Raw genomic sequence first — 13,983 nt, forward strand, 5'->3', positions numbered from 1 at the left:
AAACTCGTGTGTTTACTTTGTCTGTTCTTTTTCTCCAAGCAGAAACTCTTTCTTTTGATGATGCAGCCGTATTACTTTTTTGATGGACGTATAATCTTCATACGCTGTCATTAAAACCTCAGACTCCGTCTCACTGAAGTATAGCGCTTTCTTTTTTTTCTCTCCACGCGTTTCCATGGTGACTCCGTAAATCGGCGATCTATTGAGAATGTCTTTATGTACCTGCTGTGCACGTGCATAAACCCAGGGTTACCAAGTCGAGCGTAATTACGGGAACTCATATCCGGTCTTTTGGAACCGACATACCCAGAGTAAGCAAGTTCAGGCGGATTTCAGCCAGAGTTTAGGGTTAAAGTCAGGCTAGTTTAAACATGCTTCCTGGAATACCCCCCAGGACTAACAAGCTTTGTTTGCTAATCTCAAACAGCAACATCTCAGACAGGAGTTTAAAGTCTAGCCTTGGGGAGGCAGCAGCAACCCCACACCGACACACTCATAGCCAATAGCTTTCCTGTGCATTTGCTGCTCTTTTAATTAAAACCTGAGGGTATCTTTGTGGGATAGTGCCTCCCAGTGGAGCCTTATAGAGACCCCCCCCCCCCCCCCCGCTGAGTTTTTAAAAACTTTTGGATGCACCAAAGAGTTGATTCTTATCTGGGGTGGGGTGTCTTCACTCCCACTCTTACACTTTACAGGTGTGGCTCTCATTCAGCCCAGACAGCATCAGTTTCCACCACAGGTTTGTCCACATAAGTACATGATTATGGTGCGCTCTCTGTGGCGTTGAAATGTTTGGCGCCGCGGCTTCTCTCCCTCCTTTATGTGACATGTTGTTTTGCTTTCAGGTGGTTGGACTTCTGCTGTTTCAGCTGATGTCTCCAGGCTTTGGAAAGGCCTTCAAATGATCCTTCTGACTTCAGCTGCTTTCCTATCCATTTCTAATGTGGAGCACTTGAGTCTGACACAAGGGTCGTCAGAACAGAACCAGTAACACATGAAAAGCACCGTTCTCCATTGAAACCTGCATGTTCTCCACACCTCCCTGTGCTTTTCCTTTAGGCATTTGAAGGACCTGCAGAACACACCAGCGTTGTCACATACGGTACAGCCATTTTTCCATTTAGTGCCAATATTTTTTACCAACCTTGTTGCTGCACATTTGAATAGCTGTAAACAGAAACAGGCCATGCATTTAGATCTATCAGACATCTAGATTTAAATCCTATCTGTCTGATAGGTATCAGTTCGTTAATGTAAATGGCCATTCCTCTCAGTGCACTCGAGTCAACTATGGAGTCCCACAGGGCTCAGTCTTGGGACCGATCCTGTTTACGCTTTATATGTTACCCCTAGGAAACATAATCAGGAAACACAGCATTAATTTTCATTGTTATGCCGACGATACGCAGTTGTATTTATCCATGAAGCCTGACCAGAATGACCAGATAGAGAAACTGAACGCCTGCATCAGTGACATCAAGACCTGGATGACAATTAATTACCTAATCTTGAACCCAGAAAAAACTGAGGTCATTATACTTGGTCCTAAAAACCTCAGAGATGCTCTGTCTGCTCAGATAGTCTCCCTGGATGGTATAAGTATAGCCCCCAATTCCACAGTTAGAAACCTTGGGGTTTTACTTGACCAGGATTTATCATTTAAGGCTCACATATCTCAGGCATGTAGAACTGCCTTTTTTCACCTGCGGAATATTGCTAAGATCAGAAATATACTTTCTAAGAGTGATGCTGAAAAACTCATCCATGCATTTGTTACGTCGAGGCTGGATTACTGTAACTCCTTGTTAGCAGCATGTCCTAAGAGTTCCTTAAGAAGTCTCCAGCTTGTTCAGAACGCAGCTGCTAGATTGTTAGCTGGAACCAGCAGAAGAGATCACATCACTCCTGTGTTAGTTTCGCTCCATTGGCTCCCAGTTGATTCTAGAATTAAGTTCAAGATCCTCCTGTTAACCTATAAGGCCTTACATGGAATGGCCCCGTCCTATATTAAGGACCTCATAGTCCCTTACCAACCAATCAGAACACTTCGCTCACAAAATGCAGGACTGCTTGTGGTTCCTAGAATTGGTAAAAGTACGGTTGGAGGTAGAGCGTTTAGCCACCAAGCCCCTGTCTTATGGAATAAACTCCCAGCTCATGTAAGAGAGGCCGACTCAGTTTCTACATTCAAAGCTAGACTGAAAACATTCCTCTTTGGACAGGCTTATTGTCAGACTAGTTAGTATTCAGAGATTATTTAACTTAATGTTAGTTTGTTTAAATTAAACTTAATAATAACTATTTCTTTTAAAAGGCTGCTAGAAGTTGAAGCTGGGGTAACTATGGTACACTGGGGTTCTGTCCTCTTTCCTTTTTTACTTCTACCCTTCCTCTCCTCTATTCTTGATCATAATTTATCATTTAGTTCTCCATGCCTCTGTTTGGTACAGTGCGATTCATGTATTGTCCCTCTTTTCCTCTCCCCTCCTGGGGAGTGGGAGTGCTTCCAGACTCTAGTTGGCTCATCCGTGCTCCAGTTCCTGACCGTATACCTCGCCTTTGCTCCTGCTCCTACACCTGGCTGTGGATCCTGCCTCTGGCTCATCTCTGGCTCGTCTCTGCTCTGTGCCTGACCGAGTACCTCGTCTCTGCTCCTGCTCCTACACCTGGCTGTGGTTCCTGTCTCCGGTTCGACTCGCGCCTTTGACTGTCCCCACAACCACGGCTGGATGAAGCTCGTCTGCTGGACTTTTATATATGTAGTTGTAGATTTAGATAAGTTAATTTTTCTCTAAGAGTTCTGGTAAATCGCCTGTCCGTCCTGGGGGAGGATCCCTCCTTCATGTGGGCACCCCTGAGGTTTCTTCGTTTTTTCCGGAATCCGGTTTTTTTGGGAGTTTTTCCTTACCGCGAAGGGGGGTCTAAGGGCAGGGATGCCAGTATAGCTTAGTCAGTTTGTTAGTTCATTTTAGTATTTTCCTATTAAACTCTTTGTATTCGTGATCCTTTTGATTTCATGTTTTACTTCGAAGCCCATCGAGACGACTGTTGTTGTGATTTTGGGCTATACAAATAAATTGAATTGAATTGAATTTACATCAGGCTTTAATATCAAACTTAAAGAGATTTAGAGGTCATGAATTATTAATGATCACTTAATGCATTTCCCTTTTTCTTTTCACAATCCAGAGGTTTTATAGTAGTTTTACAAAAACCACAGATGATCTGCAGCTTGGAAAATAGACAGGATTTTTCTCTACAGCACTCGGCTGCTGGGCTTCCTATCACGTATGTTGGGCTCTGATGTATTACAGTTTTTTGAAGACCTGTCTAGTTTTCAACCAACTTCATTCTCCTATTTTCCCAAAGTTTCTTGGACTTGCTTTCCATGTTTCTGGTACTGTTCCGATGGGCCTTGCTGCTGCAGCTGCAGAAGTCCAAATGCTCTGCATTAGCGGCCCTGCACTTTTGCCTCTTCTGGTGTTCCTCCAGCCTTAACTCTATCGCTAGCTGCTGGGACACCCTTTGTGTCTAGTTTTTGCACACCCCCCCCAATCACATGCACACCCAGAGTTCCCCAAATGCCCTTGGGAATAGGGCAGATTTGTAGTGGCGTAGCGCTGAAAAACAGACCATCCGTCAAGTCGGAGAGTGCCAATGATGCTTGTGGGGGTGGGTTAGCAGTCTGCCGTCTCGGCCAGCATCTATTTACACCCATTTTGACCGTCTGAGACGCCAAAGAGCTCCTGTAGCATGACTGCAGGTCGGTGGACGACACAAACGCGTTCTCCTGCACAAAGGCTGGGTTTGGTTCCTCCTTTCCTCCGTCTCTTCCAGCACTGCTTTATTTTTCCAGCATAAAAACTGATGGAATAGTTATTGTTTGTTAGTCTTAGTGAACCTCCATGCTGTGTAACTATAGATGATCCGTCAGTCTAATATAACTGAACATACTGAAAATAGAGATGTGAAATGCACTACCACCCGCTGTTTGTCAGATTCCAGTTAATCTGTTTGTTTGTGAGCAGAAGAAGACCCAGGCTGGGGAACAATGACACGTCTCTTCAAGTGCTTTGCAAGGTTTGACTGAGAAAAAAGCTTGCATGGTAGAATTTCCAAAGGGGTGGCCCTCAGATGGGGGCGGCTATGAGTGTTTTAGACAGCATTTCAAATCCTTCTGCAAAACAGATGTAATCCTTATCTTCTCCCCACACAAAAGAAAGGTTCTTTTCCTTTAAAGTGATCTGCAGCAAAGGTCGTCTGAGGTTTCAGCAGAAGCCTTAAAAGTGAACAATGAGCCGGCTCAATCCACTGCTCTGCCTTACAGTGTATTGGGAGCAGCGCCTAATGTGTTAACAAGCATCTTCTGTGACAAATCCATGTGAAGCATGCTGGAAACCTATTTTCATGAAGGCACTGGTCTGCTGTCTAACTTCAGCAGCTGAGACAAAGAAGAAAGGAGGCACTGAAGGTCTGCTTTGCTGTGAGAACAGAGATTCACGATTCATGGCAGTAACATGGCTGGAAGCACTTACACGGTTTAAGCCTCAGCCTCTACTGCCCTTATGGGTGGATCAGGGTTGTCTGTGGGCGAAAAATCCAAAAGGTCCTGGTTGCTTTGTGTCTTACCCCCCCCCCCCATTTTTAGTCATAAAATACTGTTGTTGTTTTTTGGTTCTAAAACAAACGTTTAACTGGTGACCCCAACAGTTACGCTTTTATTTCTTTGAATTTAAAGCGTAAAAACTTTAACTCCAGAGATGTCTCTGTCAAAGCCTGCTGTGCTCTCACCGTAACTCCTTACGCGATCAACATAAACCAGCTGATCAGCAGAGAAAAGCGGTTTAAAGCGGCTTTTACTAATATTCATATAAAGTGTTGCATACCGGTGCAAAGCTGCTTCTCTACGTGACAGAAGACACAGATTCATGTTGATTACATTAATCGTTGAAAAGTTACGGTTGTCAAGGAACGTAAACACTGGAGCTAAATCAGATTTTACAAATCAGAACACTTTTGTTAGTATCCTTTTCGAATGGAATAAAACGATGACTGATTTAATTTATTTTAATTCGATTTCCGACCCCACCCCCCACTTAAGGAAAGCAATAAGTACAAACGGCAGACAACTTAAAGCAAATTTTGCTTTTATTTAATCAAATGCAAGACAAATGTAACTCCCATTTCTGGGATGAATAATAAATAAATGAACACACTTGGAATCAAAGTCCCAGCTGTGTTTTAAGTCACACTTTGTAGTCTAGACCAGTGTTTTTCAACCTTTTCTGAGCCACGGCACACTTTAAGGTTAAAAAAAATCCCGCGGCACACCAGCATCCAAAAATGAAAAAAAAAAAGGAGAAACTCATAGTCTGTATTGATCTACAGCCCCTCCACAATCTCACATGCATTTTTGTGATAATTATTGCAGAAAAAGCTGGAAGCTGCAGCTGTTTTTCTAAAAGATGCAATAAAAGTTAAGTTAGAAGATGTAAAAACAGTTTGAAGTGTGTTCGTTGTTTTCAAGACGTTTAACAACAGAACTCCTTTTACGCTGTCACTCTCACAACCCAATGCATCATGGGAGATGTAGTGCATAAAAACGGCCGGCGGAGATCGCTTTTCGGAGCTTCATGGTTTTGTTCACTTGTTCCATGGTCTGATACCGGATTCTGTGGAAAGCTACACCGCTAAAGACGAGCTTTAGCTGCTATTTTTATTAGAACTGAGCGACTTTACGAGCTAAATTGGGACAAGGAAGTGAAGACTTTAACCACTTCTGATTGGTCAGACTGATGACATGTGATTAAGCCTTCATGAATGATTGGTGGAGACAGGTAAAGGGGCGGGACTTTTCCTAAATACAGCCGGAGCTGCAGCTGAATCGCGCTGCCGTCATTCTTATCAAAATGTCTTTAATAAAATAAAATAAACGCAAAGAAAAAGTATTTTACGATCTTTTATATTCCTAACTTCTCAGTGTTTTATCAGGGCCTGTTTGGATGAACACAGAGCTGAAATCCTGGAGATGGGAAATGTTTTTAGATCAGTTAATGAGGGCAATTTCACACGGCACACTTGACCATCTCCCACGGCACACTAGTGTGCCGCGGCACACTGGTTGAAAAACACTGGTCTAGACTAAAGGGAGACAAACATTCACCTTGAGAGTAGCACCATTTTCTAAAGAATTAACAATACAGCTCATATCTGGGGTCTAAGGTTTCAATTAAATTAATAAACCCCGTCCACAGGTCCCATGTCTTTAGCTATATGCAAAGCGACCGCTTCTGTGTTGAAGCAGCAGGAGTCGCGGTCAACCGCATCCCATACCAGTTCCAAACAACTGATGATTTTATTCCTTTCTTGGGAACAAACTTCCCACTCTCACTGGTAGCCATCCTGTTGCTTGCTGTTTCCTGAGTGCTATGACGTTGTTGTTTGTCGCTTGTGAAACTAACGCTACGGAAGGTCTGGGAAGCCAAAAATGCGCCATTGCAAAAACTCGATTTAGTTATTTTTTAAATCGCCCGTAAGGGAACCCCCCGAGAGACATTTTTCTATGAGCATGCAACAGGGGACAGGTTGTTGTGAATACTTATACAACACAGGGTAAGTAAGTAAAGGTGATTTTGTGAGACGCACGTCACACAGATTTTTCTTTTTTTTTCTACCCCCAAATCCTGGGGACTGCACAAGCAGCTTGTTAGCACTAGCTGCGTTCACATGGACAAAAGTAATCGGAATGAATGCCTGATCGGAAGAAAAATGCGTCATGTAAACACGCCGTTCAGAATACTCTGCCCCATCAGACACGTTCGGATCAAAATTTCTTTCCGATTGAGATAGGTGGGTTATGACGATTGTTGATCCGACCGTGGTGCACGTAAACAGTTTATTCAGATCGTGTGTCACTGCTGCTCTGGTTTAACGTCATGCATAGACGGGGTTTCGCTCCAGAGAAGGCTTTGGAGCGCAAGCAGGACCGACCGGCTGCTCCGCGCCAGTGAACTTGTCTGTGAGCACAGCAGCCAGACTTATAGCCCTCTTGTCCAAATGATTTATTCCGACCGAAAGTGTGACGCATGTGAACGTTTGTTATAATTGGAAAAAGTTTTTCTGGGCCCATGTACACGGTTGAATTCTAATCCGATCATTGATCCGATCAAGGAATTTTGCACATGTAACCGTGGCTACTGTTCACATGAAACGTGCGCGCTCCTTACATGTAAGCCGAATGATTGAAACAAGGAAATCAGACAATTAGAGTGTAGTTTGTGTGGACATCCTTACAGGAGTCATACAGACACTTGAGCTCCAGTACTCACCCCTTACTGACGGTTAGTGCAGGGCTGGCCAACCCTGGTCCTCAAGAGCCAATTCCCGGCCTGTTTTCCATCTTGATGCTGACTACCTAGGTCAGGTGTGTTTAGTCAATCAGGATGTGGAATCACTTGAGTCAGCCAATCAGCAGCAAGCTGGTCAGGGAGGACTGGAAAACAGGCAGGGTTGTGGCTCTTGAGGACCAGGGTAGGCCAGCCCTGGTCTAGAGTGCAGTGTAAGAGCCCCGTACGACAGCAGCATCCGTATGTCAATAAGTACCTGCAAGTTTCATTAGCCTTTTCAATATGCTTACCACACGCAGGACAATCATACATTATATTTTTAATGAACCTCAAAGGAATTTGCGAGACACACTTGCACTTCTCTTAAAATGCGGTCAATCGTCTCTACGATCCTCCATAAGCCCGTAGACCCCAAAAACCCACAGCATCCGGGCAGGTCCACCCCCGTATGGTTGCATGTGACTACGATGATCACCTTGTTGTGGTTTCAGTCAAATGCAGTCAGATTTTTAACATTTGGATGTCCACAAGTTTGTTTGGTTTCAAAAAAGATGATCATCCTTTTCATTGAGTAACTTTTTCCACCCTCCAAATATTCACACCTTTTCATTTGATGGTATGTGGAGACTCCTGCCTGTAACTGATGGCTTCTTCTTGTTGCTTTCACTACCTCATGATCAGCAGGTGCACACATTGCTGCTTTTACCTGTGCTGCAAGCAAGAAAGGAAGGAAGAAAAGCTGTCAGCACTGGGGTAGTAACTAGCAGTTATGCTGTTACCCCAAACCCATGACTGACATCCTTTCAAAGGAGGTAGGTCGCATTAACAGCAGGAGGTTTGATTTGGTTTGCTGGTTCTTAGAAAGGTGTGAAAACTCACCTGCAGACCAAACATGTGAACGCTGCACCCCTTGAGTGTGACGTGTCTGTTTACTTCAAGGGGAACTAAAGTGTGGAGGTGAAGCAAATGCTGTAAATAATGGAAGTGCAGCAGATAATTCAAACAAAAGAAGCAGGACTCGAGAAAAAATGATAAAATGTTGAACAAAGTCAAGAGGGCGTAGAGACTTATGAATGCAATGTTTCAGAGGATTAGAGAGACGAGTCGGTTTCTGTTCTTGCCTTTTCCCCCTCTTGGTCAGATATTAGAATAGGATAGTTTAATTGTCATTGTACAGAAAACAATGACGCAGCGCCCTTGTGCAAAGAGTGCAAAAAAAGAAAACAGTATATGTATGTCTGTATGTATAAGAGGCAGCAAACCACAAATATATAAAACAGTTAGAAATATGGTGCTATTTTCTGTCCACATTCAGGGCTGAGATAGAAGCTGTCTCTTAGGCCTGTTTGTTTTTGTGCGTGTTGACCTGCATCGCCTCCCAGAAGGCAACAGGTCCAAGAGGTGGTTGTCCGCGTTGGAATCTGTCTTTGGCGATGCTATGGGCTTTATTTAGGCAGCGAGAGGGGTAAATGTCAGGCAGAGGGGGCAGAGAGCAGCCGATGATTTTTTTCTACTGTCCCAACAACCTCCATCGACCTCTTCTTCACCAGGGGCGGGCCAGGTAGTTTGGCCCGCCTCAGTCATTGGTTCCCTTCTGAGAGAACCGTGTGTGAAACTTAAGAGTTGCTTCCAGTGTGAAGCAGCCTGGACCTGCATCCAGTCACTGAACATCCAGGACGCTTGGATCATCCTGATTTATGGTGGACATGCAATCAATGCACTCAGGACCTGCAAGAAATTAGCTGAGCTGTCAGCATTAGCTCTACTAGTTTCCTTATGACTGTTGTTGGGGGGGTTTAACCCCCCCAGCAGAGACTTTCTTTACATAAGATAACAAAAAATAGCTAAGATTAAAGCAGAGGCGGAGCAATGATGACTGTTTCCGAGCTGCAGCGCAAGATTAGGTTTAAAAAAATATGCATCTGTGTGTGTGTGTGTGTGTGTACAGACCTGACTGCAACAATGTTTGTCAGTCTGTACATCAACATCTTTGTGTTGACAGGCTAGGGGGGTCTTGCCCTTGATGCTAGCACCCCCCTCACAGGCAGATTACAGACAGACTAGACACAAAGGACCCTCATGCCTCCTCACATGGAGAGGGGGGGGGTTGCCTGTGTGATACTGCAGAATCATCATACAATTAAAAAAAACAACATTATCATCAACAATTACCTTCAAGTTTGTTTCTATGTTGCTTCCTCTGCAGGAGAAGCAAAATTCATGTTCTGTTTTTTTTAATTATCAGAGTGGTTCCACTGAAAGTTACATCCTGCCTTAGTGTGAATTCTGTCTCTATTTAAAAGAAATAGAAGAAAAGTTGGAGAAGTTGCACTCAGTAGTCACCTCATTTACTGTGGTGAACCTCTGCAGAAGAGGAAAACATTCAAAGCTGAAGACAGATGTGACTAAAGTGACCTTTCGCTGGATTTCCCTTCTCATTTGAACACGCAGCAAGTCAGCCAAAGCCTATGTTTCAGTTTAAGTGACAGAATGTAAAAACATTTCCAGGAAAATCACATTGTTTGATTTTTAAAGAATTTATTTGTATTTTGAAGCCGAACATAAGTGTTTCTCTCCTACAAAGAATCAGAAATTCTGTTCCTCACAGACTTGAAACGTATTCTTTAGAAGCCCTTCTACCCTCCACTGGTTACCTGTATTAATTTCACCTGTTTGAACTGGTTATCTGTAGAAAAGACGCCTGCCCACACCCTTAGACAGTCAGATTACAACCGCTCTACCAATACCAAAGAGCTGTCAAAGGACACCAGAGACAACATTTAGACCTGAACAAGACTGTTGATGAACCAATCTACAATAAGCAGCAGCTTAATGAGAGGAGATCAACTGTTGGAAATATTATTAAAGAATGGAAGAAATACAAGATCACTGATGATCTCCCTCCACCTGGATTTCTATGACAGATCTCACCAGATGGAACAAAGATCTGGAGAACGGTGAGGAAACAGATGAGAACTGATCAGTGACCTGAAGAGAGCTGGGACCACAGTAACAAAGGTTACTATAGTAACAAACAACCTTGTCATGGGTTCAAATCCTGCAGAGCTCCAAAGGTCCTTCTGCTTAAGGCAGAAAATGTCCAGACCCGTCTAAAGTTCTTCAGAGAGCATCTGGATGATCCAGAGGAGGACTGGGAGAAGGTCATGAGATGAGACCAAGATCTCTTTGGTTTAAACGCCACTCACCGTGTTTGGAGGGACGAGAATGCTTTCCAAAAAACACCATGCCCACTATAAAGCATGGGGGTGGAAACATCATGGTGGGGGTGGTTTTTCTACAAAGGGGACAGAACGACTGATCTGTACGAAAGAAAGGATAAATGGACCCATGTGTGGAAAGATTTTGGAGAGAGATCTCCCTCCATCAATGAGAGCATTGAAGATGAAACATGGCTGGACCTTCAACCATAACAGTGATCCCAAAATCATCACCTGGGTAACAAAGGAGTGGCTTCACAAGACACATTCAAGGTTCTGGAGTGTCCTAGCCAGTCCCTGGACCTCAATCTAACAGAGAATCTGTGGATGGAGATGAAAGTCTGCTTTCCAGCAACTGCCCCAAAACATCACAGCTCTGGAGAAGATCTGCATGGAGGAATGGACCAAAAATAGCAGCTACAGTGTAAACCTGCTGAAGATTAGGATTACCTTATGAAGTATTGAGGTGAACGATTGACCAAATACTCATCAATTCTATATAACCTCTTAAACAATCGTACAATAGGATTTCGAGGGTTGTTTCTTCCCATTCTGTCTCCCACAGCTGAAATCTTTCGAGGATGAACATGACAGCTTCTTAAGAGGAACAACTTGCAGAATCAGCAACCGAAAAATACTTTTTGAGCCCCACCATAATGATGTGGTTCAAGTTAGAATCAGGAGATTTTTGGCCCCTCCCCTCACACAGCTGTGTGCGTTAAGCTTAAGAGCAGGCTGACCTCCAGACGGTGTAATACCACAACGACAACTTCACCTGACAGGGACTCTGAGCCCTGCAACCGCAGAAAACAACCCTGTTCCAGGGCTCTGCAGAAGAATCCTGCTGGGTGGGCAGAGGTTTGTTTTCCTGGCCGTGACACTGAAGGCTGGGATCTCTCCATGTTTGTTGTGTGAATGAAGGAGGAAACAAGGCCACCCTGCTTCAAAGGACTGAAAAAAGGAGACCCCGACTAGAGCTCTTTGATTGAACCATCAAAGCATGAGCTGCATTTCTCAGGCTCTCACGGTCTGCATGACAACACCGCCGACCAGCAGAGCTCTGCTCAAAGCAGACAGCTTCTACAGTACGACACGAGCATTTCAACCCACTCCTGAATAGAGCTGCACTCCAGCCGGAGAGAAACACAGAAACATCTGAGGAGCGTGCAGCCATGCTTCTCCTCTTGGACCCAAAATGAGGCCTCCTGCTGTCTCTGGCCGTTTTCCCTGGAGGAGTCCGTCTGCAGGACACGCACACACCCACACACGGACACTTCTTGGTTACATTGTGGCATCAGCACAACCACACTGCTGCCAAATCAGAATCTAATCTCCTGTGTTCACCTCATGTTGCCCAGTCCTGGCCTCAACCCCAGTGAAAATTACACAGCACTGTAACTCTGTCTGTGGTCTGTCTGCAGCTCTGCTTACATCTGTGTTGGTGCATGTCAATCTACTCGCCTGCCTCCCTGCCTGCCTGCATGTCTGTCTGTCTGCAGAGCTGTCCCAGTGCACACAAGCCCTCTCCGTCTGCCTGCAGCGTCTGCCTGCCTCAGCCATAAAGAGCAACATCTGCAGCGGCTCAGGCAGACAGCGACGCTGCGCAGAGCTGATAATGATAGGTGGTGTCAGGAGGCAGACAGACATAACACCATTCCAGCGTTTCCTGTCTGCTCTGACAGGAAAACTATTTAACCCTCTCCTCTCACCGCGCGGCCTGCGCGCGCGCGCGTACTGGGGATCAGAGTGATGCTGGTGCGGCTTCTTCCGGTCTTGTTCAGTGCTTGGTTGGTTTCTGGTCCAATAAGACTGGATCCAGACCGGGACAGACTAAGTGACCGGTGGTTACCCCAAAGTTAGCAGACTGACCGGCAGTCCTCACAGGCAACTTGACCGGAGCAGCGCGCGGCGGCGCTGGACCGTCTCCGTCTGTTGTGCGTCTGAATCAAACTGAATAAACCGTACAATCGTGCTGGGTTTTTAGGTCAGAACCCGTCCCCGGAGCCGCTCGCGCTACTCACATATCTCCATCTCCCGGGGCTGGGAAGCCGTGCAGTTACAGGAGCAGGTGACATTGGAGTTGCCGGAGCCGCCAGAGGCCGTTCCGTTTTGCATGGGGCTGGGCTGCCCGGGACACTGCTCCGGGGAGAGAGCCGCCGCTGCCGCCGCCGCCGCCGCCACCGTCGGATGCCCGACGGAAACCACAGAAAACTTCCAGGCAGCGGCAGCAGAGTTCGCTGCTGCCGGTAACTCCCGACACTGTCGCAGTCACATCCACGCCTGCCGCCTCACGCCATTCTTCTGCGGGGGGGAGGCTCGAGAAAGAGTCAGAAAGCGGTGCGAGGATGAGCTGTCGGTTGACGCATTTTTTATTTGTTATTTTTATTATTTTAGATTTTCCGCTCCTCTTCCGCTGCTCGGAGCAGCTGTCCCTCCTCTTCTGGAACGGAGAAGACACAGCGGGCTCAGGCCCCGCCCACAGCGGACAGGCTGCTTCTGCGACCAATCAGATGTATCCATGGAAGGTTGTGGGAGCATGCTGCGTTCAAAACCATAGAAATTTACAGTACTGGTGATGTGACTTTCACAAGCAGAGCGAAAGGTTTGCCGCAAAGGTTAGAATTTTGGAATTTTGAAAGGACAGCAAAAACTGAATGTAGAAATGTCAAATTTCTCTTTTGTTGTTTGTATAAAAACAACAAATAGAAGACAACAATAGAAAATAAAGAAAGTACATTTACTGGGACTGATCTGATTAACACATGTTCAGCTTGATAGGCAGCAAAATAAAATAAAAAAGTTATTTCTTTGACTTTAAGTCTAAGATTAAAGTAAAAAGGAGTAAAAATTTATTTTCTTGTTTTACCTTCCAAGATGAAAGGCAAACAAGTAGATGAGGTGGGATTTATTAAGCATCTTTCCAATCCTTTTTTGTTAAAGCTTCTTTTCTTTGATGGTAACTGCCCACAAATATGTTTATTTTCTTATTTTACTGATCAAAGATAAACTTGAAACTTCAGAGAGGTTACAGACTCAGTTAAAGTACAATCAAAACACAAGTTCCGCAGCTAAATTGATAAGATTGAAGCTGATTTTTGTGTTAAATATTTCAGAGGAGACAGAAGTGGTTTTACCTTTGAAACAATATCAGCGCTTCTTCAAATAACCACCAGGGTGTGGATGCAGATATGATCACATTCACATCAACCTTGACAGCAAAAATAAATATTTGAAAGCAAAAAAATGAAACCTTTTGTTACTCCACAGCTATTTTCTAGTTACAACAATACAAATGTCAGTTTTAATCAAATTAGAATATGAGATTGTGAAAAAATGGGATGTGGTGTTTTGATGGCCTTGGAGGTGTGCATTTGGATCCAATGAAACACAATTATTTTGTGTAAAACATGAATGGATTT

At 44.6% G+C, this 13,983-nt stretch overlaps 1 protein-coding gene across 1 annotated transcript in view; it reads right to left on the reverse strand.

The window, feature by feature from the left end:
- Positions 1–13,757, reverse strand: part of LOC101167068 (low-density lipoprotein receptor class A domain-containing protein 4) — a 47,876-nt gene extending 34,119 nt beyond the window's left edge. The window contains exon 1 of the mRNA XM_011484919.4: positions 12,586–13,757. Within this exon, the coding sequence (XP_011483221.1) occupies positions 12,586–12,679 (94 nt within the window). The 5' untranslated portion in view covers positions 12,680–13,757. The remainder of the gene's footprint in view (positions 1–12,585) is intronic.
- Between the last annotated feature and the right edge of the window lie 226 nt (positions 13,758–13,983).

The sequence above is a fragment of the Oryzias latipes genome, chromosome 16, assembly GCF_053564925.1.
Source record: "Oryzias latipes strain Hd-rR chromosome 16, Olatipes_Hd-rR_3.1".
NCBI lineage: Eukaryota > Metazoa > Chordata > Actinopteri > Beloniformes > Adrianichthyidae > Oryzias > Oryzias latipes.